This window comes from Macroventuria anomochaeta, assembly GCF_010093625.1.
Source record: "Macroventuria anomochaeta strain CBS 525.71 unplaced genomic scaffold BU25scaffold_40, whole genome shotgun sequence".
Classification (NCBI taxonomy): Eukaryota; Fungi; Ascomycota; class Dothideomycetes; order Pleosporales; family Didymellaceae; genus Macroventuria; species Macroventuria anomochaeta.
This window is the reverse complement of record NW_022985401.1, coordinates 299,171-326,438: the sequence shown is the minus strand read 5'-3', so window position 1 is coordinate 326,438 and position 27,268 is coordinate 299,171. Positions and strand designations below refer to the sequence as shown.

The window sequence follows — 27,268 nt, the reverse complement described above, 5'->3', positions numbered from 1 at the left end:
ACTGTTCCCGAACGGCAACTATCTTGAAAGGTCATAGTGTTTGTAGGCAAGATTCTTGAGGAAGGATTGCGAACCGAGCCGTCTTGGTCAGCATGGCTGGAAATGTACGCAGATGAAAGTAAAACTATCACTCGCATGATCTATTGACTGCATATGCTTATCTAAGATAGATTCATGTGCCAAGCAGGCTGGAGTTGCTGCCAGTCTTCCAGAGGCTGAGAGTTATCCTGCTCATGAATCGTACTCCGCTTCTATCACGTCGCACAGTACACTTCTCGAGTGAACAGATATACTGGAGGTCTCGTTGCGCGTTTCACGCAGAGAATGGCATTATAGAAGAATGGATTGAGGAACGAGAGCTCACACATACCTTTCTCAATACGTTGAGTATCATCACAGATGGAGGTCTCCCTGAGGCAAAGTCCTGAGGTGTTTTTCAGAGTTTGGCAGAAGATCATAAATTGTTACACAACCCTCGCGATCACCAGATATAGCTATAGACTTCCTGCGCTTGCTGGGCTGGCTTTGTTAGCCGAGGGCGTCCTCGGTCAAAAGTACCTATACGGGACCTGGAACTTCAATTTTCCTTATAGACTATCCCGGCAGCCTGCAGATGATCCAATGAAGCCACAGAGTGACTGGATATCATCCTCTTAGTCTTGGGCGACTTGGGAAAGCGGCATCATTTTCGAGAAGTATTTCCCGGAGAGTGACACCAAGATTAGTCTGAAATTGTTGAACAAGGTCAGCAACAGCTACTTGGAAGCCTAAAGATTAAGGGGCGAATTCACTTATGCTACGTCTCGCTCGACCGTCGCCCGCAGCCAAGGCCTTGTCGGAGCGACCGAAAGCCGAGAGAGATACCAGTCACGATGCCAGGTATGCTTTCGCAGAGAACGATTCAACCCTCCTCAGCCATCTGGCTGGCGAAGATTATGACCCTCCCGATATCTGAAAAAAAAAGATGGGTTAGTGTTCCTGTTTCGTTGCATCGAATAACGGAGGGCAGACTCATGAGTGCCCAGAGTCCCGCTGAGCGTAATGTGTGCAGGTTTGACAGCGAAAGAGGAACTGATGTAAACCTCTTCTTCCTTGTGCTAGCGTGCTCGGAGAACATAGAGTCCCACCACCGTCGAGGCCTGCTCTTACGCAGGCTAAGCGATGAGCCTGAGAGGTACCAACGTGTGGGCACTGGTGGGCAACTGACGAAGTGTGTCATACTTGTCCTGAATCTGTCATCACTCTTGTATGACGGAGCTCTGCTATAGGTATTCTGTCGCGGTGGATCGTGAGTGATCAGTGCGCATGTGCAGAGGTATTGAAGGATTGAACTGAGGTTGTATTAGGTGAAGCTACGGACAGTATGTATAGGTGAGTAGCTGTAAACAGCGCTAGTGTGACGTGGCAGTCACTCTCATGGTAGGTGAGGTACGACAGGCAGGAGTCACCCTACACCGTGACATACTCAGACGATGATGAAATTGGTTCTCAAACGTGCTTCTTCGTGGCTACAGTTCCAATTTCGTTCATTCTTTCGATGGCGTCCTGGGCGTCTTCCCATTTCTTCCTCTTACCGTCAAAGAGTCGATGGGCGTGCGGGCTCCACACGCCTCCCATTAGCAGATTGCATAACTTCATATTGCTGAGCCAGAACCACCACCCCTTCCAACCATACCCCAAATACTCGTTCACTCCCGTGCCTGCGAGACCATCTATGGCCTTCAACCATGCTCCACCGTCTACCATGCCAGGTGAAACATTAGAGCGGCGGCTTGCTTGTTCGGCCAGCCAGATATGATGCTCATCTACTGCGCTTTCTATGGCAGACCGTGACGGTAGATTTGATGCACCTTTCCACACCTGTGCGATAGCCATGCTCGCCATGTCGAAGAGCTGAAAGCCAGAGAGTGGGGTATGCACATTGCCCAGGAAGACCAAGCTGTCTGGTTTCTCAAGAGAAAAGACGTTATGGTACAGGCGAGCGAGCGGCTTGCCATTCGATCCATTGGCATCTGACGACGCTGTTGAAGAGCGACTGGTAGGGTCGAGACGGGGTTCGAGCATGCTGAAGTCAGCTTTGTAACCGGTGCACCATACCAAGGCGTCGACGTCGAGTATCTTGCCGTCGTCGAGCTCAACTTGAGTGTCGCCGAGGATGCGCTTGATGCCTTTGACTGACTCGATAAGTCCGCACTCAAGGTAGTCGACCAGAGTGTTTGAGACAATTGGGGTCGCCTGAGCGGGCTCAAAACCCCATTCAGGTCGCAGCTTGAAGCTCTTATCTTGCAGACTCTTGATGAATCTGTCGAACATATTGGCGCCGGCGGCTGGGAAGTTGCTCATGATCCAGCTTTGTATGGTGAACAGGCGTAGACTCAGTGCATGGTCGACAGGCTTACCATTGACTCGACGAGGAAGCTACGTTGTAACATTAGCACGGCGTGTGCATCGTTGATCATGTTAGGACTTACGATGCGCGCCCCATTCCTGTGCGCGATGTAGACCTTCTCCGCTACGTTTGCGAGTGCCGTTGCGGTGTCTGCTGCTGTATTCCCGAACCCAACCACCATGACTCGCTTTCCTGCGAACTGTTCAGGCTTCTTGAATGCTCTCGAGTGCAAGCCCTTGCCCTTGAAGTTCTCTAGCCCTTCAATGGTAGGGATGTTAGGCAGACTGGTCAGGCCTCCAATAGCGATCACCACCTTGTCATAGAACTGTACGTCTTTGCCTTCGATCTCAATAGCATATTGCTGGCGGGTGTCGTCGAACCTGATCTGGCGAACATCGGTATTTAGACGAAGATGCGGCTCTAGCTTGAAGTGCTCTGTGTAGCTCACCAAGTACCTCTGAACTTCGGCCGCTGTGGGATATGCCGAGATACCTATGTGAGAGTCAGCTGTGATGCCCCGTGACTTCGTTGTTATCGAAACCCATTCGAACCTTCAGGATATGGGTAATCGGTGAAGCAACCCTAATCGGTCATTAGTCTTGTACCAAAGCCCTGTGAATGGAGTAACCAACCCTTTCTTTCGATATGTTCACCACGGTGCTCTGGAGTACGGATGTCTTGTCTTCTTCAGTGAACTGCCACAGACCACCCACGTAGGGATTTTGGTCGAAACCTGTGACATCGAAGCCCTCTTCGTGGATATTCTTGAGTGCTACAAGCCCGGCAGGGCCGAGACCTATTACTGCCACTGTTGCGCGTCCCGTAGCCATAGTCCAAGATTGGACACGGAGCTGGTGGGCTAGAGACAAATCGGGTGGAGGGTAGTGATGCAGAATATCAAGCAGACATTCCTCTCAAGCGTAGCACGTCAATGAAGAACAAGGGTGTTATTGGGATCTTATCTGATCGCGATGAAAGGAAGGCTTGTAAGATCACGTCCGGGACCAGAAGGAGGCGGGACGCCGAGTACCCAATTGTCACAGAAGAGCCACGTGAACGGGAAAGTACGGGCATAAACAAGGCCGTGTATTGATCAAACCCCAGTTCGTGTGAGGACTGGGCAAATAACGCTAGGGTTGTGCATACCGGTTGGTTCGTTGAGATGCTGTGGCGTGGTGCTGCCCCGCACCAGCCTCAGGTACACCTCCGTCTTACAACCATCAAAAGCACCACGAGCATCGTTCTCAGCTCTCGAAGCTAATCGTGACCCTCTTACCTACTTTGGGGCATGTTGCGATCGTTGGACGCGTGGCGCAAAACCCGCGATTGGATGGTGTTCAAGCAAGGCCGTCAGGCAACAGCGAAAACGAACTCAGCCCTGGAGCTGCGCCTTAGCATCATCGCGACTCCACTCAAGCTTAAACCAAGAGTATATCTCTTGGCTCATCGCAACACTGACCCTCAGACCTCAACTCCAACATCAATTGTCTTCGTGAATCATGGCAGACAAGCTCCAGCCCACAGCTGCCCCGCAATCGACAACATCGCCACCCAACCCCCCATACACACCCCGCTCAACCTCAATACCTGACGACTCTGAAACTGAGTTCGAACCAACACCTATTCATAGTCCCGGAGGCCCGCGATATGAAGACCTGCCGCCCTCATACGATTTTGCTCTAAGCGATGCACGCAATGGCGTTGCCTCTCTGGATGCTAGCCAGATTGAAGCTCACTGTGTCAGCGCAAATGAAGGATCTGATGACCCTGAGGTGTGGGAGTATCGTATGAGAGGTGAAGCGACTGAAGAAGAGGGGGCGCATGAGCGCGAGGAGGCGCCGGCTTATGAGGGACATGTTCCTGTGCAGCATGTTGCGAGTAGCGAGAGTATACATGTTGGACGAGTAGGAGACTTCAACGCATCTTCTACTTCGGCGAGGGGCGCTGTAGTCTCGGAGGATCCTCCACACTCTGTGCCTGACGCTGGACCGGGCTCAAGCCACGGAGCTCCTGGTGGCGGAGGTGGCCATCGTGGCCAGCCTTGGACTCCATTCGGAGCACAAGGCTATGGCCCTTTTGGTGCACCTGATAATGGTCCTTTCGGAGCGCCAGGCAACGGCCTATTTGGTCGCGGCCGTGGCCCCAGCTCACGAAGCTGTGGAGGAAGCAACGGTCGCGGTCGTCCTGGACGCGGAGCCAGATCTGGCTCATCACAGGACTGGGCAGCTTTCGGTCAGAATATGGGGAGATGGGGAGAAGGATTTGGACGACGAATGGGCGATTGGGGTGAGCAATTCGGCCGTCAAGCAGGAGCGATGGGCGAGCAGTTTGGAAGACAGGCTGGCGCTATGGGACAGCAGTTCGGTAGAGGTACCGGAGCGTGGGCTGCAGCACACAGTAGTAGGGCACTAGGAGTTCAGAGCGCTCCCACTGTGGGACCGAGCAATGCGGGGAGGAGCAGGCCACCGCAGTACGATGAGCCTCCATCTTATAAGGGATCGACGACAGTCGCTGGTCAGGAGACAGGCGAACTACACAGCGACCGTAAAGCTGACACCTACCCACCCGAGAAGGTGCCCGAAGTATCGCCCGAGAAGCCATCAGAGCAGTCCCTGCGGAAACAGAAAGCCGACGACTATGACGATGACGATGACTCGTCGATTTCCTCAGACTTTTCAGATTCGTCATCCTCTTCCTCAGACAGCGAAGATGACGACTACGATGACGCTCAAGCCGCCTTCCTGAAGCGCATCGAGTCCCTCAACAACGCCGCTGAGGCTGCAGCATCCAAGGGAAAAAAGAGCCGCGAAGAGATTGAGCACGAAAGAGACCTCGAAATTGCGAAAGCCACACGCGAGAAGGAAGCAACTGAACTCAAGATCGCGCGGAAGCAGTCCAGACATACGCAGAGAAGGGAAATGAGGAACAGGAAACGCGAGTTGACACGTGAATACCGGCAGAAGAAGAGGCAACTGAGGGAGCGGGATGAGGGAAAGGGCAAGGGCAAGGGGAAGGCAAAGAAAGGAAAAGAGTGGAAGGGGCTTAAGAATGAGTACAAGACGAAGAAGAGGGCATTGAAAAGGGAAAGGATTGATGCAAAGAGAGAGTGGAAGAGGGAGAGACGTGAGGGGAAGAATAGCCGTAAAGAGGGGTATTTGGAGAGCGGAGTCGAGCAAAAAGTCTTGAGTGAAAAGGCTTAGAGGTCTTTAAACAATCCTTGGTAGCTTCCATGCCTAGATTTACACCTATTCATCTACGAGGCTCCGTTCCCTGAGCTCCTGTGGAGTGGGCTAGAACTCGAACCACTTCCACTTAGCTTGGACACTCTCGAATCTGCTCAACTTCAAAGGCAAGCCAATACTGTCCGGCGCAGCATACTTGTTGCGGTATCAGTCGGTCCGTACGAGACCCGATTACCCTTGCTTAGACTGTTATGGACTAGCACGTTCCAGGGCCAGTATATATCGTCATCTCCTAGCTAGATAGCAACTCAGCGCAGTGTTCCATCGACCCGATCGTCCTACGTTATTGTTTACCGTAGCTATCAGTATACTATAGCGGCCTACGCCGCCACAATACTCAACCCAGCATGCTACTCACTGCCATGCAACGCCATGGTTTGCTAGATCACCAACATTCCTGCGGTAGCTGGGGCATGCTTTGCAAGCATAGAGCTGGGGAAACGCATGCACGAGCTCATGTGCTAACGTGTTAAACCGCGTCATCGCTGCTTCGGCAATATTGTATCATTTGGGCATGAACTTGCGTTGCACAGCCGTGTAATCAAATCGATACATCTTGATGTGTGCAACACCCTCGATGGCCTCACTTTCACCTAGCGTCGGCGCATCGTCGAGGTAGAAGTCGAAGGTGAACAGGATCTTGTCGGGAAAGAAAAGCTCACTGAGCAGACAGAGCAGGAGCTCAACTTCAGACGTTGATACAGCGCGCGCGTCTGTGGGGCCTAGGCGTTGAATATGGCTATCTGGGTCGATTACGGAGCAGACATCTGGATTCTTTTAAAGCGCAGACTTCAGCGGGCGTAGTGTATGGGATCTGCTATCTGAGGAAGTCAGCCATCTCAATGCTCAGCTGTAGGGCACTGTGTGAGTATTGAGTCAGATTTCGGATATAAGTCGTCGAACCGAACAAATTGAGATAAGTATCCTGTCAACGGAGGTGTTGGAGCAGTTCGAACATATCAGATCTTCTGATCACCCATCACTATTGCGATGAATGATGGCGTCACAGCCGAGGGTGAAGCCACGAGTACGCTTTAAATCGTAGTACAGGTGGAGCGGTGGCAACGGTGGCCGACAGTGTTTACATATGTTGAGAGGGAGACGCGACAACACTTGCAACTGAAAGCGCTCACTTGATGCTTGTGTCTTCCGCGACATGTGCACCACCCACTGCTGCCGCAACGTGAATGTAGTATATTCAATGGGATGATGAAGCGGGTATGAGAGAATAGCACCATGGACGGAGGAAACTAGGAGAAATCGAATGAGGAGGTATGATCGGATCCTACTAATTGTAGCCGTGTATGCACCTCCGGTGTGTAAAGTTCGTGGATGAACCATTATAGAATGATTCCCTACGTACCTTGCTAAACTTTCACCTGCACTCAGCGATTCGACTCAGGCTCCGAGAACGTCCTCTCAGCATGAGGCGTAGGCTTTACCTCTGACACAGTAATCGGAATCGCATAGTACCCATCGTATCCAATTTCATCCAATTCGCCAACATTGCTGGCCACGGTATAACCGGCTGCCTCCAAGCGCGCCATTATCTCAGCCTGGTTCTGTCCCGAATCCTCCATGTCAGCCAAGAGTTGCATTGCATCGTAAACTTTCCAGGCTGTCTTATAGTGACTTGTATTGATGTTTTCACACTCCACTGGGAGAGCCCAGGTGGAAGGCACGTACAAAGGCGATCTGCGGTAGAATTTGAGGCGTCTTCGGGCGGTCTCTGCGGTGGTGTAGGAGAAGTGTGGTCGCTTGTAGGAGGTTTGTTCAGGAGGAAGGCCGGTCGTGTGGCGCGCGTAGTAGTCGCAGATGATGGTGACGCGATCGTCCATACGGACTTCTTTTGGTAATCGTAAGTTGTCTGGAGGTCTACACGAACGCTTGCGCTTCAGTGACGAAACAGGCGGCGGTAGTAGAGGCTTATCAGGCATTGTGATGCGATCCACATCCCGCGGACAAGTGGAAACTTGCGATGCTGTGTGGACCTCCAGAGGATCGGGAGAGTCAGGATCTTCATCTACCTCAATCTCGCGGAGCAGATCGAATCTGTTCCGACCATCCCAGTACGAGCCACGCTCTATTCTCAATTTCACGCTGTCCATTCCTTGTAGGGCGACCTCGTCCGGGTCCTGCACGTCCAAATTTGGGCCATAATATGTATTGTCATCCGCCATGGTGTTCTCTTGGATACTGGTGCTAGAAGCCTCGGACAGCTCGGTATCATTCGGAGACTGTTTGGCAGCCTTCCCTCTCGGCTTGATAGTTTGCCATCCTCCGTCGTCATCGTCTCTTGTCTCGTCGATCGTATCTGTTCAAGCTTGAGTCGACTTATCATTCGTATTAGTCCAGGCGCATACCTTCGTTCAACCTGTCCTCAAGTTCCGCATCCTGTTCGATCACCGACTCGTCTTCATTTGCAATATCCTCATGGTTCTCCTCGGCGTACCTGTAACCAGGTATCCTGCTGCACTCAAGTTCAACCTCTTTCCACAGCTCGAAAGCCTTTGCAAGCTGGATCTCCCAGCGCGTCTTGCCAGCACCTTCGGCGCGCAATGTTTCCAACAGACAAAGGTCTCTATACAAGTCGATCTTCGCAAGCCTCCAACGCCTCAACAGCGCCCTGTGGGCGATCCTCTCCTGTTTTCGGCCCCTCCCTTCTTCAGCGACTGCTGTGGCTCTAGAAGAGAAGACGCCTCCACGGCGCTCCAGTCCGGCTTGTGTCTCTGCGATATCGAAGATGTGAAGCCGAATGAGACAGGTTGGGCAGACGGTGATCTTGAGTGCTGTAAGCTTTGCGCGCAGGCTGGGGAACACTGGGTGGTTGCAGACCTTCCGCGCCATTTCGAAGTTGTCGGTTGGATCGAGGGTTCTGTTGGTAAACTATGCTCTTAGGCTGAAGGAAAATTGAGAACAAGGTCAGTCGAGAGGAGAGAATATAGAGTGAGACATCAAGAGGTCAAGCTTGACGAGACCGAAATTCGATGAGAAGCAAACGGTTGCGTGGGGTTCGCAAATTGTGGGGTGAAGACTGTCCTTCGCGTTTGTTGCCTCCTTCACCACGAGTTCGAGAGCGCGTTTGGACATGAGCCAGGCCTACAACCTCCACACACCAGGCCATTACTGAGTGATGGGTGTTGTGAAACTTGCGGATCGCTTGCTTGATGGGGAATCTATATCTAGCAGACATATCGTACAGCCCTCTCGCACTCATCTAGAACTTGTAGACCTGGTCCTTGCTGTATCCCAGCTCCTTCAGGTAACCCTCAAGCTCGCCTTGATCCTGGGGGCTCTTCTTACCACCACTGATGGCCTTGTACATGCCGGGGGGACCGCAGACGAAGATCTTGATCTTCTCGCCCTCCTTGGGCTCAGGAAGCACAGTCTTGAGCAGCTCCTTGGTGACGAAACCCTTGCCGCCCTGCCACTGCTCAGGCGGGTTGTCCAGGACGTAGAAGGCGCGGAAGCGCTGGGGGTATGTGTTCTCGAGCTCCGCAAACTCGCGCTTCAACAGGATATCCTCTTCAGAGACGTTGCCGAATACTAGTGTGACCTTGGTCTTGTCCTCGGGGTTCTTGAAGATGGCGCGGGCGGTCTGCCACATGGGGGTGATACCGGTTCCACCTGCGATCAGCGCAATGTGCTCGTGCTTGTTGGGCGACCACTGATACTTGGGGATGGGGCCCTTGACGTCCAGACGCTGCCCGGGCTCGAGGTTGTGCATGTGCTCGGACATGGGGCCGTCGGGATACTTCTTGATGATAAATTCAACGGTGCCCTTCTGATCGACATCGCTGATGGGAGTGTATGGACGGATGACGGGCTTCTTCATCTCAGGGCCCTTGTACTTGGTGATAACGGCAGCTGGATCGTTGTCAGCATATTGACATGTCCGGCAAACGGTATAGACGTACAGGCAACAGACAGGCCGCTCTCCTGATCCTCCTCGGGCAGCTTGAAGGTGAGCTTCTTGGTGTTGTGGTTGACAATCTCCGACTTCTCGAGCACCAGCGACAGGAAGCCTTGGTCGCCACCAGTGAAGGCCTTCTTGACCTCGCCGGTCGAGGCGGGGATCTTACTCTCCTCAGCAGACGGAGGAGCAGCGCCCTGCTGCCCTGAAGCTGAGTCGCCGCCCCTCAGATAGAGGTAGGCACCAGCGAGACCGGCAGCGCCAACACCAGTGTAGAGAACGCTGTTGTTGCTGCCGGACTTGGGCGCCTCAGATGCATAGCGGCGGACATGCTTTGAATTGGTCAGCCGTTTGATGTTTCGTTTTTTGAAGAGAGCTTTGGCGAACCTGCTGCAGCTGCTTGGCTGGGCGGAAGAATTGCCTAGCGAACATCTCGAGACGGATTTACTGATGAGATGAAGGGGAAAGGTGCAATGGAAAGCGTAAGCAAAGACGACAGCGTGCGTGATCGTGCCGGCAAGCTCGAAGCTCAACGCTTGCGCCAAGAAAAACGTCATCGTTCTTTCCGCCCGGACTCCGATGTGCAAAGCCTCGACACCACACTAGACATCTCCAGCATTTCTTGTCGAGCACCAAAAACGGGCCGCGGAGGATCTCAGCGTACTGTTGATGGACCAGATGTCGAAGATCGTGAATTACACTTCGCGAGAAATGAGAGTGCAAAAGCAGAGCCCGGAGGACCTCAGCACACTTTCAGGAAAGCACAAGTTCGGAGATGACAAACCCCAATCTTGGGAAGGCAGTAGTGCCATACGACACCCTGGAGTACCTCAGAGCACTCTGATTGGGCGAGGATCGTAAACATTCGGATTCACGATCCTGGCGAACCTTTACCTCACAGCTTCCAGGTGTTGCCCATGCGTCGTGCTGATGGAAATGTGTACATGTTCCACTATAGCTCTACACCATGCCAATGAGCAGCAATGAGCGCCACCGCAACCCACATGACGCACACGTTAATAGCCTGAATCAGCTTCACAAGAAGGTCTTCGGTGATTGCCTGGTCGAGGCGAAAAGTGTCCGTCTTTGCGAGAAGAGATAACATCTCAAGGAAGAAGTCTAAACTGGAGAACGATATGGAATGAAAAGGTGGGGAGGGGGGGGGGGGGGGGGGTCAGTCGAAGGGTGTGGAAGGACAAGGGACTTGGTGTATGGCGAAGAGGTCTTTTCCAGTAGAGTTCGTAATTGAAACAGTGCACAAAAGGAATGCCGTATGGTATCTGTTCGCAACCCCGAACGCCGTAACATGCCAAAGCATGACTTGCACCAAACAACCGTAAACATCTCTTCCGGACCACCTAGACTGTGTTGTGCGAGTCGCTCAAGCGCGCAACTTCCTCGAAAAGGACACGGCAGGCAGCCAAGTCCTTACACGTCCCACCCCAGCCATTATTTAGTCTCCCAACGCCACACTCCAACGCTTCACCTCCCCTCATCCAAACCTCTTCACTTATACTGCGGCACCCCACTCGGCGGCGCGCCATGCTGCCCGTTCCCATTCCCACCATGCAGCATGACCGCCGGCTGTCCTCCGCCGCCTTGCATCTGCTGTTGTACGTCCGGGCGGTACTTGATGTCTTGCCAGAAGTTGCAGATGTGGCATCCGACTTCCTTGTATGGCTTGAGCGAGAATGGGATTATTGGGACGAAGCAGAATGTGAACCATTCCCTGTTATATATGTTAGCAAGCGTGCAAGGCTATTGTCGCTGGGCAATAGGATGTGGTATGCTGCTTGTGGGAAGGACAAAGGTGTCTTGTGTAGGGGGGAGAGGAGACGTACCAGCGCTTCATCACTCTACCAGAGAAGTTACCGCAGTTCTGGCATTGCACTGTGATGTGTTCGGCGCCGCTGAGCTGGGAGTTGAACGCTGGGTGCTCGTTAGCTCTGCAACCGCAAATCCACGAGCAGGACGAACATACTGTGTGTTCCACACGTAAAGAAGAAAAACATGCTGCCGATTTACTTGCGCTGCAGTCGCGCAACTAGTGCAGTGTAGCTGGTGGGTTCGGTCGCGCGTCGCGGTCGATCGAGCGGAGGCGGTGCGGAGAGGTGGAGCTATGCGCGAGCTGTGGGCTGGCGAAGTAAGGGTACTTTAGCTTGCAGTGATATCGTCGCACGGCGAGCGCGTTTGATTGTAGAGTAGTATTCCGGGTCGCGGGGTCGGTCAGAGAGGGTGAGAGGGATATTAGGGCGAGAGGGGAGCAAGGTCGGGCAAGGTGCTGTGATTAACGATCTCGTGAAATGCATTGGCGCCGAGGAAGGCGCGTCATCACCGCTGTCGCTCAGCCACACTTGGCTCGTCCGTGGCGCGCAATCCACAACACATGCAACGGGTGGAATGCTTTGCACTTCTCGACCTCGGTCAGGATTCAAATATTGAATGTGTGTATCTGCCGTTTTAGTTTATCGATGGGCCTCCACTGTCAGACGTGAAAGGAGACCCGTGGTAATCGTGATGTTCAGAGACTCCCTTCTTCTCGGACTCCGTGAACCCCTCCTCGCGCTCTTGATGCCGCTGAACAAACAGACAACAAAGAACACCGACCGCCGATGACTAAAATGTGGAGTACAATTCCGACCAGAGTCATGCTCATGACAACCAAGCAGGTCACCGTACTCTAGAACCTGGGCCGTGGTGAGAAGTGCGCTCCAGAAGTCCAGACATCGCAATTCAACAAAAAGCAAGTGATAACTCCAGACGGCCGACGGTACTTTAATCCAGTTGCTGGTGCTTACTGAGTCTTGAATAGGAGGATGGCGCAGTGTCCGAGGTAGAAGTAGATGAAGTGCTTGGTTTCTATAGACTGTTAGCCAGTGTTGAGAGCGAGATAAACAGCTGCTGAACCTACCGTGCGTAACGAAACTGCCAAAGTTCCTGCCAACAATGCAGTGCCATGTTGCGCCTTTGCGGTTATCGAACTGCATGTGAGTTAGTCTACGTACTTATACCTCATGACGCCTAGCTACTTACTTCCTTCTTGATGAACTGCGCAATGTCCTTGAAACGACTGTCAGTACTGTTGTACTAGAAAGTGATTGAAAAGCCTAAGCCTACCTTCTCGATGGTGAATTGCTCCATTGCTTGCTGTGCTACCAAGCTGTCAGCGTTTGAGCCAGCCGCATCTGGGGTACAGATAACTCACCAACTTCAATGGCTTCGTTTTGCATCTCCTCGCTCTGTAGCACATGGTTATTGAATGTCATTCGCCAGACATTGCGGATTCCATACCATGTCCGCAGACTTGATCTGCGCTGTTCAGGTCATTAGCTCGTGCTCAAGTGACAACCGAGATGTATACATAGGGGCCTTACCCTCCTGCTTGTGGACTTCTGACTTCTCGCTGGCCATGTTGCTGGTTTGAGACGTGTCGCGTGTGCTGTTGCAATAGTTCCCGAGGTGTGGATGGCGGTCTGTAAGCAATGCTTGGGTGAAGTTTTGTGTTTGTTGTAGTGCTTGGTGGTGGTGTTGGAGCTGGCCAGTGCCAAACAACAGGAGCCCACTAACCGGTGGGTTCGGCCTATTGGAGCGCTAGCGTGCAATGACGCTAAAATTTCTCGAACTTTTTGCCGAGCAGCTTTCTCTTACCACGCTCACTTCGCCTTCACTTGAGCAGGCCACAGCTCATCCTCACGTTTCAGTCATGGAGTCGTCACGCATCTTCGTGCGCGGACTGCCTCCCAAGTTTACCGAGGACGATGTGCGCAAGCATTTCGCCAAATTTCCGGTCACAGACGTCAAGTTCTTCCCACATCGCCGCATTGGATATGTTGGCTACAAGACACCTGAGGATGCCGCAAAGGCCGTCAAGTACTTCAACAAGACTTTCATCAGAATGACAAAGATCTTTGTCGAGATTGCGCGTCCGGTAGGCTTGTGCGGTATTACATGTACGCGAGTGGGACTAACGATTGCGGTAGATTTCAGACGAATTGTTGCCCAAGTCACGACGACAGATCAAGGTCGAGAAGGCTGCACCAAAGAGCGACGACTACTTTCCACCGCCAAAGGAGGACAACACTCTGAAGCGAAAGCGGGAAGAGCAAGAGCAAGATCCCAAGTTGAAGGAGTTTCTCGAAGTCTATCAACCACCCTCGAAGACGAACATATGGACGGAGGGCGATGCACAAATTGCCGCAGGCAACTCCGCAGCGGTCGAGGAGCCAGTACAAGACGTCGTCGTACCTGCAGACGAGAGCGATGATGACTATCAGGTCATCACGAAGAAACCAAAGACTGTCGAAACGTCCCACGAGACATTGGAGGAGACACGACTTGTCCCGGCGGCAGAGCCTGTCAGCCATACTGAGGCTGCTGCGGTGGAAGATGTCGACGCTGTAATGCCAGATGCGCTAGACTCTGCTGCCGGCGGCCAGCCTCCCACAACCGACGATGATTGGCTACGATCACGAACGAACAGACTCCTGGATCTTGTTGAGGACGATGATGTCCCTGTTGCTCCTGCACCGGCTACAACCAAGCCTGCTGCCGAGAAGCGTGATTCTCCAGTGGCTATCGAACAGCAACCTGAGCCTACACAACCCACTGATGTGCCCGTTGTAGACGCCGCACCGTCAGAAGACGATAAGATTCGAGAAACCGGTCGACTGTACCTCCGTAACCTACATTTTGAGGTTGCGGAAGAAGACATCAGAAACCAGTTTTCCAAGTACGGATCACTCGAAGAAGTAAGTCCAAATTTTTTCGTACACACCACTCGCTCTAGGATGAACGTCAAGATAGGGACAACTGATGCTTCGGCATGTGAGGTCACCTTGTGAGAGTATTTTAGTAGATGTCTCTCTGATCTGATACTGGCGAACTCTGACATATTGTGTTACACATCACTTGTACGCTCAATCACTGACCAAGCCAGGTGCACGTACCGTTGAAGAAGAGCGACGGCAAAGGCAAGGGCTTCGCTTTCGTACAGTTCAAAGATCCCGAGAACGCTGTTACGGCCTTCAACGAGAATGACAGCACTATCTTCCAAGGTCGTCTCCTGCACATCATTTCGGCAAAGGCGAAGAAGGAGACCAAGCTCGACGAGTTCGAGATCTCCAAGTTACCATTGAAGAAGCAGAAAGAAATCCGACGAAAGCAGGATGCCGTCAAGGCTACGTTCAATTGGAACTCGTTGTACCTCAACGCAGATGCAGTCATGTCCACACTCGCGAGTCGCATGGGGATCAGCAAGGCAGAGCTGCTAGACCCGACATCCTCGGACGCTGCGGTCAAGCAGGCTCATGCCGAGACCCACATTATCCAGGAGACCAAGAACTACTTTGCTCAACACGGAGTCGACCTTGAAGCTTTCAAGAACAGTGCAAAGGGCGACACTGCGATCTTGGTTAAAAACGTCCCCCACTCCGTGTCAGCGGACGAATTGCGCAAAACGTTTGAGGAGCATGGCAAGGTCACAAAATTTCTCATGCCGCCAACGGGCATGACTGCCATTGTTGAGTTCTCAAACGCTGCAGAGGCGAAGACCGCATTCATGGCTTTGTCTTATCGCAAGATGAAGGACTCGATCCTGTATCTTGAAAAGGCACCAAAGGACCTGTTCAAGGAGGGCTTCGTGGCGCCTGTAGTCCAGGCAACATCCGCCGACAAGCCAGACGCCAAACTCACTGCGACCGACTTGCTTGAGGAAGCTCCTGAACCTGACGCATCAAACACCGCCACACTATACGTCCGCAACCTCAACTTCTCCACCACAACCCAGCGTCTCACGGAATTGTTCAAACCCTTGTCCGGCTTCCGCAGTGCTGTGGTCAAGACCAAGGTCGACCCAAAGCGGGGTGTATTGTCGATGGGGTTCGGTTTCGTCGAATTCGATAGCCCTGATGCGGCAGCTGCTGCGCTCCGAACTTTGAACGGCTATGATCTAGAGGGTCACAAGCTGCAGATCAAAGCATCTCACAAGGGCGCGGATGCTGCAGAGGAGCGTCGCAAAGAGGACGCTGCAAAGAAGGCGGCGAGCACCAAGATTCTTATTAAGAATTTGCCCTTCGAAGCTAGCAAGAAGGAGGTGCGCGCCCTGTTCACCCCTTACGGCCAACTTCGGTCGGTCAGGGTGCCCAAGAAGTTTGATTCGTCCTCACGTGGTTTTGGGTTCGCTGAGTTCACTACGAAACGCGACGCCGTTAACGCCATGAACGCTCTAAAGAACACCCATCTTCTCGGTCGACGATTGGTTCTTGCGTTTGCCGAAACCGAATCGGATGATCCCGAGAAGGAACTGGAGAAGATGCAGCAGAAGATGGGAGCACAGGCCAACAAGGTCGCGCTCCAGAAGCTCACTGCAGGCGGTCGCCAGAAGTTTAACGTTGCAGGCAACGACGAGCTAGATGAATGAGCCTGAGCGCCCGCGTACTCTGGTAAGAGTAACCTGCAAACTCTGCGCGTCACCGTCAGGCTGTGTCGTCCCTAACGGCATCCCTTGCTTGCCCGGCCAAAAAAGCGAGGCCCGCTTTTCGCACAGGATCCCGCGGTGCACTGGAAGCGGGCCAGGTCACACCTTGCACACAGCTTCTACATGTAAGTCACCGCTACGTTAGCCGCGACAGGATTCACATACAGAGACCTGAATCAATGGGCATGGCCACCACACCGGGTTTCAGTTATTTTGAGACGCAACGAGCAAGACAGCCACAAACGAGACGGTTGTCGACCATGCGAACTCGATTCACATAATCTGTTGTTGACCACTGACATTCATTCTTGCTCTGAGCATTCCAAGCCGAGTTCTCCCTCGCACACGTGCAATCAGATGACAGTTGATCAGTCAGCAATTACCTGTTGCCCTTGCTCCCACTGCTAACCAGGCAATATTTACCATTCCAACAGACTAAGGAATCGCGAAGAGTGTAATTACTTGGGCAACAAGCAAAATGGCGATAGGTGGGCGACCACGGCGCCCGTAGGTAGTGTGTTAGCCTAATTTTATGTTCGTCGGGATGCTACCTTGGTGACCGATCTTGCATCCACTTCAAGTATAGCCGAGTCCTATCCTACCTGTCAGACGGCTTCTCTTGGGTGCACCGCAAATTCAGTTCCTTCTGCCAAGCGGCCCTCTTCTCTGAGGGTTGACCGTGGGGGTACCCTCTTATATCATTGATCAGTATCTGCATATCTTTGCCACATACTCGAACCGTATTCTCTGATTCCTTTTTCATAATCCACAGTCACTCATTGCTCCAACTGCCTGACTTTCCTTCCCATTCTGCCTGAGATACGCAAAAGTCATCATTCTTACCCATAATTCACTCCATTCTTTAGGCTCTTCACATGCCAAACATTACTATGGAATTTCAACACCACCACTCAGGTGTGCCACCTGCCAACGGCTCAGCCCTGAACACCCATCAGTTGGAACACCACTGGACGGCTCATCGTCACAACATCGCGGTTTCCTCCAGGAACGATCTGCCAATTGGTCACACGACAACACGGCATCACCACTGACAGGTACGCAACATGCATCACAAAAGGTGTTTCGTAGTCAGAGCCCTACCGAGAATGCCTATCCTCAACAGGCAATTGCTGCGGGCAACTGTTCTACCGGCAGCCTACATACACAGTACATTGGACTGGCAGGACGGGGGTTAGAGAGGTCGGAGAAGCAGATCAAGCGGGAGATAACACGACTGTATTCGTTACTGGCACGATCAGACAAGTACCAGAAGTACAGGGAGAAATAGCCAGTCTTGACCCCGCGGGAGTTCATCGAAAGGGAGGCAAGAGAAGCAAAGATTAAGGTACAGAAGGACAACAAGTGCCCGGAAAAGAGCGTTTGGCCTGAGTTCCTGGAGCACGCCTTCTGGAGAGGTGAGTGGGCACCCGCAGAATCTCGAAGCAGCCACCTCTTAAATGCCTGTGGCTGACGAAAACACCATAGCACTCATCCGGTGGCCACCTATGGGTCGCAAAAAATTCATGCTCGATGACGCCCTACGCGGCCGTAACAAACTCATCCAAGACTCGATGTGCAAAGATACAGGGATCCGACGAGACCGCAAGCAGATATCGAGCCATCTCCAAGTGCTTAAACAGCATCTCAAAGATCAGCCTGGTGGTGAGTACCTACAAGCCAAGAACCACACTCAATCTTCCAGAACATGTCGTTGTCCCGCAATGTGTGGAAGTTTTGTTGTTGCCAGGGATTACTTGACTCGCGAAAAAGGCTGACATACCACGCGACAGTGCTTGTATATATGGCAACAGAGGACGAAGACAAGAAACGCCACCGTGGGAGGGAGGCTGCGAACTCGTATTACCTGTCACACTTGGGCGGGCGCCGCCATCCGGAGCAGCGTGTGGGCGGCGGTTCAGAATACGATTACAGCGCTGCTCTCCCTATTTCAACATACAGCAGCAACGAGCTTGTAGGCCACCCATCGCTACACTCCTCCTCTTCCGCGAACCTGAACCCTACGCTCTGGAACTTGGTAAGCCCGTTACATGAAGACACTAGCTCTGGCGCCGTGAACCTAGGCGGTGTTTTAGGAAGCATGAGCAGCAATGTTCCTAGGGTGATGGAGGGGAAGGACAGTATGCAGCAAAGTGGACTGGGGGATGTGGGATTGGGGGTGTTGGGTTCGATTGAGCGGGATCAGAGGGCTAGGGGGTACTAACCTCCTCCCCGTATTTCTTGTTCTTGCAAGAGAGGGGTTACTGTGGAAGGAAGCCGCTTCTCATCAGACGCCAAAGTCGACAGCGGGCTGACACCGAGATTTGGGTCTTCGATGGGGTTTGTTGTTATGGCTACGATGTCACGATGTTTGTTATGATATGTCGCTTACGGACGATACTACTATTCTACTGTAATACTAATAATGGCAATACACGTTTACTAAGTTCACATGCATATACCTTCACTACTGTAGGACGTCAAGTTTGACACGAGATGTAAGTGTGCCACTTCAATCATGCATTGACGGAGAGTAGCTAGCTACAAAGATTGCTCTTCCAGCCAGGTCTCAACCAGTGCCCCAGCACATATCAAGTAAGGAAGTATATCTGATTCTCGGCATGTCGTGCGTTCAGTCTGTATGCTAAGTAAGGAGAGTTGCAAGTCAGCCTCCTCATGATCAAGTTGCAAGAAGTTAAGTCTGATGACAGAAGAATTGCAAGCTCGGCCAGTGTCGACTCGATTTCTGCCACAACCAAGAAGATATCGAGATGGTGAGTCTGAACGAGCGCTATATCGTAATCGCATAGTCTGTCGTGCGAAAGGTAAGGATGAGGCATTTTTCTGATCGTCAGATGCCCAGTCATGACGATGTTGGATGTAGTACAGTTGACGGTCGTACTGCAGGGTGTACATATCGGGTATGTATGTCTCCAGTGGATCCACGTCATATCGCAACGTCAGAGAGAGGACCACGATGTTGTACAATTGCCATTGCGGCAGCTGAACTCGGTCCGTCAGCGTGGAAAGCTGTTTGTCGCGGGGTCGGCCGCTTAGAACTCGAGTTCAGCTGCACACGATAAGCATTATGTCATTATGCTATTACCACTCAAATTCACCGTTGGCTTTGTGGAAGAGATATCTATTTGGTCAGCAAGTTGTCTTCGCGGTTGGGTTATGTGTGACTTACTCTTTCTTGTTCGTGGTCAAGATGCCGTCCTTCAGTGTGCACTTCCACTTATTCTTGACGCGCTGCACCTTGTCATAGGTACACAGCATGTAGTCTACCATCTCGTCGTCGCTGTTGTCCCCGTCGTTCAGATCGTCCTCAGGATCGTCGAGATCAGAGTTGATGGCATCGTCTGGGTCCTCTTCGCCAGGCTTGATGTCGTCGTCGACTCCATCGAACAGGCTAGGTACTGACGCGCTCGGTGCCGATGTCGATGACGACGCCTCGGCTTTCTCGGCCTGAAGCACGCGCACGGCTGCCCTCCTCTTCTTGCCTTTCGGCATCGCGTCGAGCGGCACCATCAGTCCACTGTCCTGCTGCATCACCATGGCATCGACACGGGCGCGCATGAACTCATCAGCCGCGATCCGTCCCTCTTCAGTCTCTGCAGCTCTTCGCGCCGTGAGGAATGCCTTCCAATCCTCCAAGCCCTCCCCAGCACCATCTGTCTGCGAGGTGTAGAGGTTGCTGTTGTTCTGCTGCTGCTGTTGTTGCTGTTGTTGTTGTGGTGGTGGTGGTGGTGGCGGACGCTGCTGCGGTAGTTGCTGCTGAGGCGGGCGTTGCATCTGTTGCTGCTGTGGTGCCATCATACGCTGCTGTTGGGTCATAGGATGCTGACCTTGTTGTGGGAGATGAAGATTCTGTTGTGGGAGATTTGGGAAGTTTGCCTGAGGCATCATGTTGCTTTGTTGCTGGCGCTGCATAACAAGGTTGTGTGCCCGTTGTTGGGCGAGACCATGATTCTGGTCGTATCCACCGCCAGTGTAGGCTTGAGCCTGCGGATAGTTCTGAGGAGGGTGCTGCTGGTATTGTGTCTCCGACTTGATTTGAGCATTGGGAAAGTTCACATGGTCCAGCGCCGCGGACACCTGAGGCAGATCATGGTCCGCCTTGACGTTCGACGGCACAGTAGGCGGCTGGCGCACCGGCTCAGGCTGGGGATCCCAGGGAAATTGAGCGACCTTGAGAGCAGAGAGCTTCTCTTGCCAGCCCTGAGAGCGTCAGCATGTACTCAGCGTGAGGAGATGTTATGAAGAAGAGTAGTGGTGGTAGCAAGCCGTCACATGATGAAGCTATGCCCTGTTTGGTAGGGATGGGCTTGGCTTGGCGGGGCAGTGAGCTGTGCAGGGGGTATAAGAGTGACCCAAATACTGAGAGCGCCCCCGACCTGCGAAACCGACCGGCAACTCGCGCCCCGCTTTCGGCCGCCCATCCACCCCAAAGCCAGGCGGCAACGTCGCAGCGACCCAAGCGCAGAGAAAACAATGGAAAATGCAGCAAACAACAAAATCGACAGAAGGTGCAGTGTTGACGTGAGGAAAACACAGGCGGATGGGGAAGGTGCTGGAATGACGATGCAACGGAAGGTGCACACCGCCAGGCTGCCATGACATACCTGCTTCATCTCGTCAAGCGTCGACTGGTCCACACCGAACTCCTCGAAGTCATTCTGCGAAGCCTGGATGACCTTCTCGATGATCTGCTGGTAGACATTACCCTGGTGATGCTGTCAGCGTGTCTACCTTTACCCATGTGCATCTGTTCGCATGCGCAGTTGCCGAGGATAACTAACCACCACCAGGTTCGACATGGCGACCGGCTTCCACTTGCTCTATCTATCTAGGTGTACGACGTGGGCGATTGCGCAGAGTATGCGACAGTTGCTTCCGTCGTGGTGATAGTCGACGATGATGGCAGGCCAGGCAGGCAACGTCACAGCTGAGGCTGCAGGTACGGCAGAGTGCGCGCGCTTCGTGAAGCTTCTGCGCTTGTGTATATTGACTACAGATATGGGATATGCAGACGGCGGGTCTTGTGCAACGGGTGCGAGTGCTTTCACGATGGTGGTCGTGGGGTCGTGGGGTCTGGGGTGAGTGTATTGGTGTTCGTCCGCCCAACTGCTCAGAAGATCACTCCCTACGAGCGGCCGTTAGCGATTAGCGCGGCTTGGCGCCACCCTGTTTGCCTGAACAAAGAGCTGCGGCAGCAACACTGAGTTTGTGAGTGCTCTTGATGGTAGCTTTGCATAGCTTTTCCATCGTCTATTAGTACATCTGGCCGTTATATCGTATACAGTGCAATGAGTTGAGCGGACCCTGTCATGTCCAATCATCTTTTCCGTGAACACCAAACTCCAGCTCCTTTCTTCCAGTATCGTGTGGCCTCTCCCACTTTGCGACATCGACTTTTTCCCGTGCATGCTACTGTCTCTGTGCTCTCAATACGCAGGTATGAGAGCTTCCCTGAACGCCACATCGATATCTTTCCGCCTGTACCCCGGCGCTCGACCGAGGCAAACTGCTTGCTTAATGATGTCTGTATCGACTTTTAGCAATTGCCATATCTCACACCGGCAAAGCCAAACTTACTTTCAATGAGTTTATGGACGTCCACCCACGCAACCTTCTTCGGCTTCTGCTTCATCACCGGAAGCTGCTCAGTCTCACCCGTCATATTCAGGCCAAGCGTGCTGTATCCACTGTTTCCGGCGAAGCCCAGGTCAAACCCAGGCGCTAGATCTAGACCCAATGTCTGGTTGAATGACAGGTTTAACAGGCTTTGCTTAGGCGGCGATAGAAGAAAGTTGGGTGTCGGAGCGTTGTTTAAGGGCATGTCGAGGCCATATGAAGGTTCGAGGGCGTTGAAAGTATGCGGTACGGGGGGCATGGTGGTGTCTGAAGTACTGGATGTCGAATCACGACTCAGACTTGGGCTCTCGGTCTCGTCCAAAATTGCCGCGTTCTCGTCCTCGACTAAGCACTCTGCGAAAGAGCTCTTCGGGTCAATCCTACAATGCCACTGTTCTTCGAGGTAGCCCTGTACATCGTATGCGTCGAACCATTCCCCTTCAAATCCATTGAGATCTAAGCTCTCGAAATCTTGGATCTGTCCATTTGCAACACTCTCCATCCTAACCATGCGTCTTTCCAAGGGCCCGATCTGTCGTATCGTCCAGTTGTTCTTCATTGGTATAGGTTTGCCATGAGCGTCACGTCGTTGATAGTGTGTTCCGGCACCGCCTAAATGAAGAAAAGGTGTGGCGTACCAGTCCAGATCCTCGGTGACATCTCGCGAAAGAATCACCTTGAAACGAGTACGAATCTCTTCCAACGTAACGTACGGTAGAGATAGCTTGAAGATATAGCTCAAGATCGCAGGATGTACGTCGGGATTGCAGAGCAGAAGGAAACCAAATTCCAATGTCGCTCGCATCAGCCGTCGTGCGAATGTGACTTCTTCGTATGAGTATGTGTAGCCCGGCGATAGTGTCTTCGTGGTTAACGATGAAGGCAACGGATATGTGACTGTCTTGGGCGACTGGCGTGGTGCTGGTGGAAGTTCTGCACCCATTGCGGGAAAGTTGACGGGGAAGATATATGGAGGTACGAAAGGTGACTGCTCGCGATTGGGGAGGTCAACAAGGCCAAAGGGGAGTAGCTGTTGCTCTTGTTGCTGTTCTTGCTGAGTTTGGTCGTCCGTTGCCCGCGGCTGGTACGATCCACTCCTTGACCTCGACTGATCCAGTACTTCGCCGACAGTAAATTGGTATCGACGGGCCAGGCTAGATTCATTGTTCGGCTCCGGTAGTTTATATGATGAGCTCGAGATATGTGACAGATAGCTCTGGGCTTGCGGAATGTCACTCTGTGAACGGGTTTGCTCAGTGGCTTGGGTTATTACCGCATAGCCCCAGGGTTGCTCGTTCTCAAGAGGCGTGATCGTTTGCGATGATTGAGCCTGCACCATTTTTGATGGTGCAGGGGCTTCTTCCTTCTTTTGCATTGGGGCGGCCTCCCCAGGCTCATCTTCATCGCTGTCCACTGTTCGTTCGTTGGCTGACTTGACACAGTTGGCGAACATCTCGGTCATCTGCTGGAGCTCTCTTGCGAGCCCAGGGTTCAATTGCAACACTCCTGATTGCACGATCGAATTGTTGAGGCGTAGAAACGCCTTGTTCATCTCATCAATAGTATTGTGTAGTTGAGAGCTCTGCTGCTTGAGTGAAGATATTGTTGTTTCTTTACGCTGCCGGTATGCGCGTTGGGCAAGACGAATCTGTGTTCTTCGACGCTAGCGGTTGCATCAGTTTTACGTGTCTGGCTGCTTTCTCGGCTCAAGTAGCTGAGTGATAGGGTGAGATGAGCGATCGACGCTGATGAGAACAATACTTACGTCTGCAGCAGTAGCATCCTGGGTGTCCACTCGCGGTCTTCCTCGAGCCTTCTTGCCTCCAGAGGCAACAGCTGCATCGTCCGCATCTTCGCTTGTACGCGAACGTTTGTGTGGAGGTTCTGTGCCTTCCGTGCTCTTCATGCTAACCTCCTTTTCCCTACCTCAACCCGGGAGGCCTTTAAAAAATAGCAACAATAGTGTAGCCAGGCAGCAGACAGTTCAGTCCGGTTCAGGTGCGCGTCCGGCAAAGTTAGGTGATGGTATCCTCCAATTTTCGATGATGCCTTCAGATCTCCGATAGTTGGAGCAAGTGATTCGTCGTACGCCAATTGCAGACGGGATTCAAGAAGGTCGCTGAAGAGTAATCTATAGACGATAATGGACCGATGTGATGCAGCGTTCAGGAATAAGCAAGTGCCCGCTCGGCGGTTGAAGGGCCAAGGGTCCAGTACGCGTGTTACACAAGAGCACAGTCCTTGTTGATCAAGGCGGGGTTAGTGTGGAATCGCTAGCAGACCACAGAAAGTCGAAATAGAAGTGGTTGCGAAGATGCTGTTGTAGAGATGGACGATGCGGTTCGGGTGAGACTGGACGTTTGCAGGCGAAGAAGGAGGGGCCGACGCAGTCACGCAGCCAAAACAGCAGGATTTGACTACATTACGACCGTCTGCTTTGTCATGATAGAGCTCGCGAGGGAGTTGGCTCTAATAAGCGGTCGGAATGTCACGGCCGAAGTCGCGAGGTCTATCTCGTCGCAATAATGGTCAGTTTTCAAGGGTTGATGTTGGAATGATTACTATTCAAAGGAAGCGAATATGAGCGAGTCAGGGCTGAAATGACCCAGACCGCCTCGGCAGGCGTTGGGTCACGTGGAAACAAGCTTTCTTAGGGGTCCGGACCGCTTATGAAGCATCGCAACTACTTCTCAAAGAGGAGTCATTTGATAGGAATTGACAGCGTATCCAAGAGCTTGCAGTAACTAGCTCACATCTATACGAGTTTGATAAGTGCTACCTGGCCGTCTACTTTGACGTATCGCCCGCTGTATAAGCTCGCCGTTCTTCTTCCTTATCATTCTGAAGGGTGCTATTGTTCTCATCTTTCCTCAGACCATTATGCATAGACTGTGCTTGTTCACTCTCGTCCGTACCTACATGATTGTCTTTTGTTGTCGAGTGTTCGTGAGAAACATCTGCACTGGGCGACTTGCCTTTCCCATTGTCCTGCGAGCTATCTTTGTCGCCGTGCAACTTGTGTGTTGCTGGGTTTTCCTTCTCTGCATCTGATCTCATGGCGTGATTAGAGTCAATCCTCTCTTCGCCCCGGTCTTCTTCCTGAATCCATTTCTCAAGCTCTTTCGCTGTAGGCTTGAAGTGCATCCAGACTTCGTCTCCTGTGCTGTAGACTGTTTCTCCGTTCTCATTTCGCTTAAATCGTCTCTGCATACCAGCAGCAAGCCGCGTGCGGAACTCATGTGGCACCTTCAGCCGAGCGGCTATCCACTGGTCGGTTGGCCGGTGCTTGTTGGGTACTTCTTCAAGTAACTCAGTTTGTAACAAGCCTTCATCCGTCATCGAACGATTGATCAGAGATTTACCCGCGCCAGCGTCCGGGGCTACAAGGCGAAGGAACTCGAGTGATGCGCTTATGTTGAGGTCGATTGCTCTCTGAGGGTGCACTGTAGCCTTCATAAGAAGGTTGGTGATACCCTTGTATAGCAGTGAGAAATCGGACTGGCTAATGTGCACTGATCCTTGAACTGTTAGGAGATATGCAGGCGCACCGCTCTCTTTCGTTTCTTTCATCAGTGACATGACAGCGTCGAAGTTCTGCTGCCAGTACATAAAGGCCTCACTATTGATGCCCAACAGTGGCAAATGGATGCGGTGTTCGGGGTCTTCAGCGGGCGGTTTGATGGGCGCACTGGCACTTGGTCAATAATCTACGCTGGAGGCATTCAGGGTAGTGTGCTTACCCCCAAATATCGTAGATGATGCCTGCCTGTACGTTCTTGAAGCGATCGGTGTGTCGCAGAACCTCTACCACGGTAGCAGCGCCAAAGCTGTGCCCCGCCATGGTCATCTTATCGACGTGGAATCTGTTTTTCCACTGCTGCCAACTGACACCTTGTAGGCCTCTTGAAGAGCCACCAACAAAGCCTTCACTCCTCAAATTCTGGCGGGCTACCTCCTCGCCGTCTCCTGCGCAGATCTTCTTGAGAACGTTGTAGGCTTCTTCCAGTTCACACAAGCGTAGTTCGATTTGGGCGTTTCGCAACTCCTGATCGACACCTTGCTCGTTGTTAGGCGTGGTGTCCATTCGATTGCCTTTAGGAAAGATGTAGTCCTATACGAAGTCAGAACCACAGTCAACAATGTCATCTGGGTTGTTTCTTATACGATGTTATGATGAGCCTGAGCAAGCTCCTCGTCCGTATGATCCACGTTCTTCCACCGTTCCCACTCTTGCTCACACTCTTTGTCCCCTCCACAGTCCTCTTTGTTTGCTTTCGCTCCTCCCTGGTGGTCTTTGCTTCTGGTTTGCTGCTTTCTATGGTTGACGAACGTCCTTGGGCCTGATCCGTCACGATGTTCCACCGCGCAGACCACGAAGCCATAGCTCGCAAATTCAGAGCACAGACTAGAGTATGCTGTCCTTGTACCTCCAAGACCATGGCTGAACATCAACAACGGGAAGACCGGCTCCCCATCATGACCCTCAGGAGGTGGTCCTTCTTGGTTCTTGATCTTATAGCCGTTCTTCTTGTAGTTACCCGCGGGTGGCCAATGTGTGGCTGGCGGACTGTTTCGAAAGCCTCGAAGCTTGGTGAGCATAGAAGTTGCACCTAGAAAACTGATCAGCGTCCAATCTGGCACGCCGGCGAAGTGTGCGTATCCCCGTGCTGTTTGTATACGCGGTCGAGGCAGCCACGTTTCGCGACTCCAGTGCTTGTGCCCCGCTGGGTCTTGCCCTTCGCCGGACCCAAACGCCGCAGGGTAATACATTGTAAAGAGTACCGTCTCAAGTTGTAAGAGATGTCGGCCGTCTCGTTTTATGTCTGATATGGTTCGAGGGTGTTCGACGGGCACCTCGATCTCCATGTTCGCGATCGAGTAAGGTCCAGAAGAAGGAGGAAGAGTGCCTTGCGGGAATGGTAGACGGTCGCGCAGTGACTTCGCAGGTCGTGACCGAGGCTTCTTTGCATTAGGAACCTGACCTGAAGACTCCCCACCCAGGGTGTTGTTACGATGGTCATTGTGCGGCTTGTTCCTGGTAATACGCGTCGTCTTCCTCTCAAGAAAAGACATTGTGGGTGGCGTAGTTAGTCGGTATCGGGTGCGGTCTGTGTAGTAGTCTTGGGAGTATTAAGGATGAAACAAAGGTACACGCGCTCATCGCTCAGTGATCGTCAAGGGATAGGCAAAGAGCCCACTCGAGCACGCCGCGCCGTGCTTGTCCAAGTAGAGGAGAACTCCAAACATGCTTATTGACAATAAGCCAGGGAGCGCAAAGGCATTGTGCGGGTCCTCCGGATACTTAGTGTTTAGGCGTTGTAGTTTGAGATTTAGTTGATTGTGATGTCATGGTGTCGCACTATCTTACCAATCCTCAGCACGAGCCACTCGTTCGCTCCTCGAATTTGGAAATCGTCAATAACAAATAGCATTCGAGGAGTATGGCGTTTGCTGTGACCTCTTCAAAATTATGAAATGTGGGAATGAACTGTACACACTGCCTCGTGCACAGGAGCTTTTTGACCTAGAGGAGACCGCTTTCTGGATTCAAGATTGAGAATTAAAGTTCAGGACTCTCGCTACATTATGAAGCGTGCCGAAGGCTTTCGACGAAA

General features: G+C 52.4%; 11 protein-coding genes across 11 annotated transcripts; 3 read left to right on the top strand and 8 right to left on the bottom strand.

Annotated features, from left to right (window-relative positions):
* Positions 1–1,521: 1,521 nt before the first annotated feature.
* BU25DRAFT_313735 (dimethylaniline monooxygenase 2) lies at positions 1,522–3,201 on the bottom strand (the record flags this gene model as incomplete). The annotated part of the gene is made up of 4 exons (XM_033702171.1): positions 1,522–2,418; positions 2,472–2,881; positions 2,941–2,971; positions 3,022–3,201. Coding segments are annotated over 4 exons (1,518 nt in total), but the record flags the coding sequence as incomplete, so codon positions are not given.
* A 1,866-nt stretch (positions 3,202–5,067) lies between these two features.
* On the top strand, positions 5,068–5,538 carry BU25DRAFT_306668 (uncharacterized protein; the record flags this gene model as incomplete). The annotated part of the gene is made up of 1 exon (XM_033702075.1): positions 5,068–5,538. A coding segment is annotated over one exon (471 nt), but the record flags the coding sequence as incomplete, so codon positions are not given.
* A 1,478-nt stretch (positions 5,539–7,016) lies between these two features.
* BU25DRAFT_462435 (uncharacterized protein) lies at positions 7,017–8,478 on the bottom strand (the record flags this gene model as incomplete). The annotated part of the gene is made up of 2 exons (XM_033710521.1): positions 7,017–7,945; positions 7,995–8,478. The coding sequence occupies 2 exons, from the start codon at positions 8,476–8,478 to the stop codon at positions 7,017–7,019; spliced, it is 1,413 nt and encodes a 470-aa protein (XP_033557241.1).
* A 185-nt stretch (positions 8,479–8,663) lies between these two features.
* BU25DRAFT_200579 (ferredoxin reductase-like protein) lies at positions 8,664–10,094 on the bottom strand. Its single transcript, XM_033701101.1, has 3 exons — positions 9,932–10,094; positions 9,549–9,876; positions 8,664–9,498 (listed from the first exon to the last, which is right to left on the bottom strand). Exons 1-3 carry the CDS (start codon positions 9,974–9,976, stop codon positions 8,849–8,851), a joined length of 1,023 nt encoding a protein of 340 aa, XP_033557240.1. The 5' UTR covers positions 9,977–10,094; the 3' UTR covers positions 8,664–8,848.
* A 736-nt stretch (positions 10,095–10,830) lies between these two features.
* Positions 10,831–11,877, bottom strand: BU25DRAFT_414798 (uncharacterized protein). Its single transcript, XM_033707384.1, has 3 exons — positions 11,526–11,877; positions 11,386–11,473; positions 10,831–11,273 (listed from the first exon to the last, which is right to left on the bottom strand). Exons 1-3 carry the CDS (start codon positions 11,554–11,556, stop codon positions 11,051–11,053), a joined length of 342 nt encoding a protein of 113 aa, XP_033557239.1. The 5' UTR covers positions 11,557–11,877; the 3' UTR covers positions 10,831–11,050.
* A 67-nt stretch (positions 11,878–11,944) lies between these two features.
* BU25DRAFT_414797 (uncharacterized protein) lies at positions 11,945–13,070 on the bottom strand. The gene is made up of 7 exons (XM_033707383.1): positions 12,919–13,070; positions 12,836–12,858; positions 12,750–12,783; positions 12,662–12,696; positions 12,578–12,604; positions 12,456–12,525; positions 11,945–12,403 (listed from the first exon to the last, which is right to left on the bottom strand). The coding sequence occupies exons 1-7, from the start codon at positions 12,953–12,955 to the stop codon at positions 12,339–12,341; spliced, it is 291 nt and encodes a 96-aa protein (XP_033557238.1). The 5' UTR covers positions 12,956–13,070; the 3' UTR covers positions 11,945–12,338.
* Positions 13,071–13,247: 177 nt separating this feature from the next.
* BU25DRAFT_350955 (RNA-binding domain-containing protein) lies at positions 13,248–15,962 on the top strand (the record flags this gene model as incomplete). The annotated part of the gene is made up of 3 exons (XM_033703335.1): positions 13,248–13,472; positions 13,525–14,292; positions 14,481–15,962. 3 exons carry the CDS (start codon positions 13,248–13,250, stop codon positions 15,960–15,962), a joined length of 2,475 nt encoding a protein of 824 aa, XP_033557237.1.
* A 1,562-nt stretch (positions 15,963–17,524) lies between these two features.
* On the top strand, positions 17,525–18,700 carry BU25DRAFT_479634 (uncharacterized protein; the record flags this gene model as incomplete). The annotated part of the gene is made up of 2 exons (XM_033711033.1): positions 17,525–17,681; positions 17,831–18,700. The coding sequence occupies 2 exons, from the start codon at positions 17,525–17,527 to the stop codon at positions 18,238–18,240; spliced, it is 567 nt and encodes a 188-aa protein (XP_033557236.1). The 3' UTR covers positions 18,241–18,700.
* A 325-nt stretch (positions 18,701–19,025) lies between these two features.
* On the bottom strand, positions 19,026–21,149 carry BU25DRAFT_200456 (transcription factor IIA, alpha/beta subunit). Its single transcript, XM_033701100.1, has 4 exons — positions 20,819–21,149; positions 20,642–20,743; positions 19,207–20,237; positions 19,026–19,158 (listed from the first exon to the last, which is right to left on the bottom strand). The coding sequence occupies exons 1-4, from the start codon at positions 20,834–20,836 to the stop codon at positions 19,119–19,121; spliced, it is 1,191 nt and encodes a 396-aa protein (XP_033557235.1). The 5' UTR covers positions 20,837–21,149; the 3' UTR covers positions 19,026–19,118.
* BU25DRAFT_200455 (uncharacterized protein) lies at positions 21,150–23,770 on the bottom strand. Its single transcript, XM_033701099.1, has 3 exons — positions 23,419–23,770; positions 21,615–23,316; positions 21,150–21,561 (listed from the first exon to the last, which is right to left on the bottom strand). The coding sequence occupies exons 1-3, from the start codon at positions 23,557–23,559 to the stop codon at positions 21,464–21,466; spliced, it is 1,941 nt and encodes a 646-aa protein (XP_033557234.1). The 5' UTR covers positions 23,560–23,770; the 3' UTR covers positions 21,150–21,463.
* A 670-nt stretch (positions 23,771–24,440) lies between these two features.
* On the bottom strand, positions 24,441–26,969 carry BU25DRAFT_442871 (uncharacterized protein; the record flags this gene model as incomplete). Its single annotated transcript, XM_033709329.1, has 4 exons — positions 25,818–26,969; positions 25,394–25,764; positions 24,573–25,341; positions 24,441–24,542 (listed from the first exon to the last, which is right to left on the bottom strand). The coding sequence occupies exons 1-4, from the start codon at positions 26,724–26,726 to the stop codon at positions 24,441–24,443; spliced, it is 2,151 nt and encodes a 716-aa protein (XP_033557233.1). The 5' UTR covers positions 26,727–26,969.
* Positions 26,970–27,268: the final 299 nt, after the last annotated feature.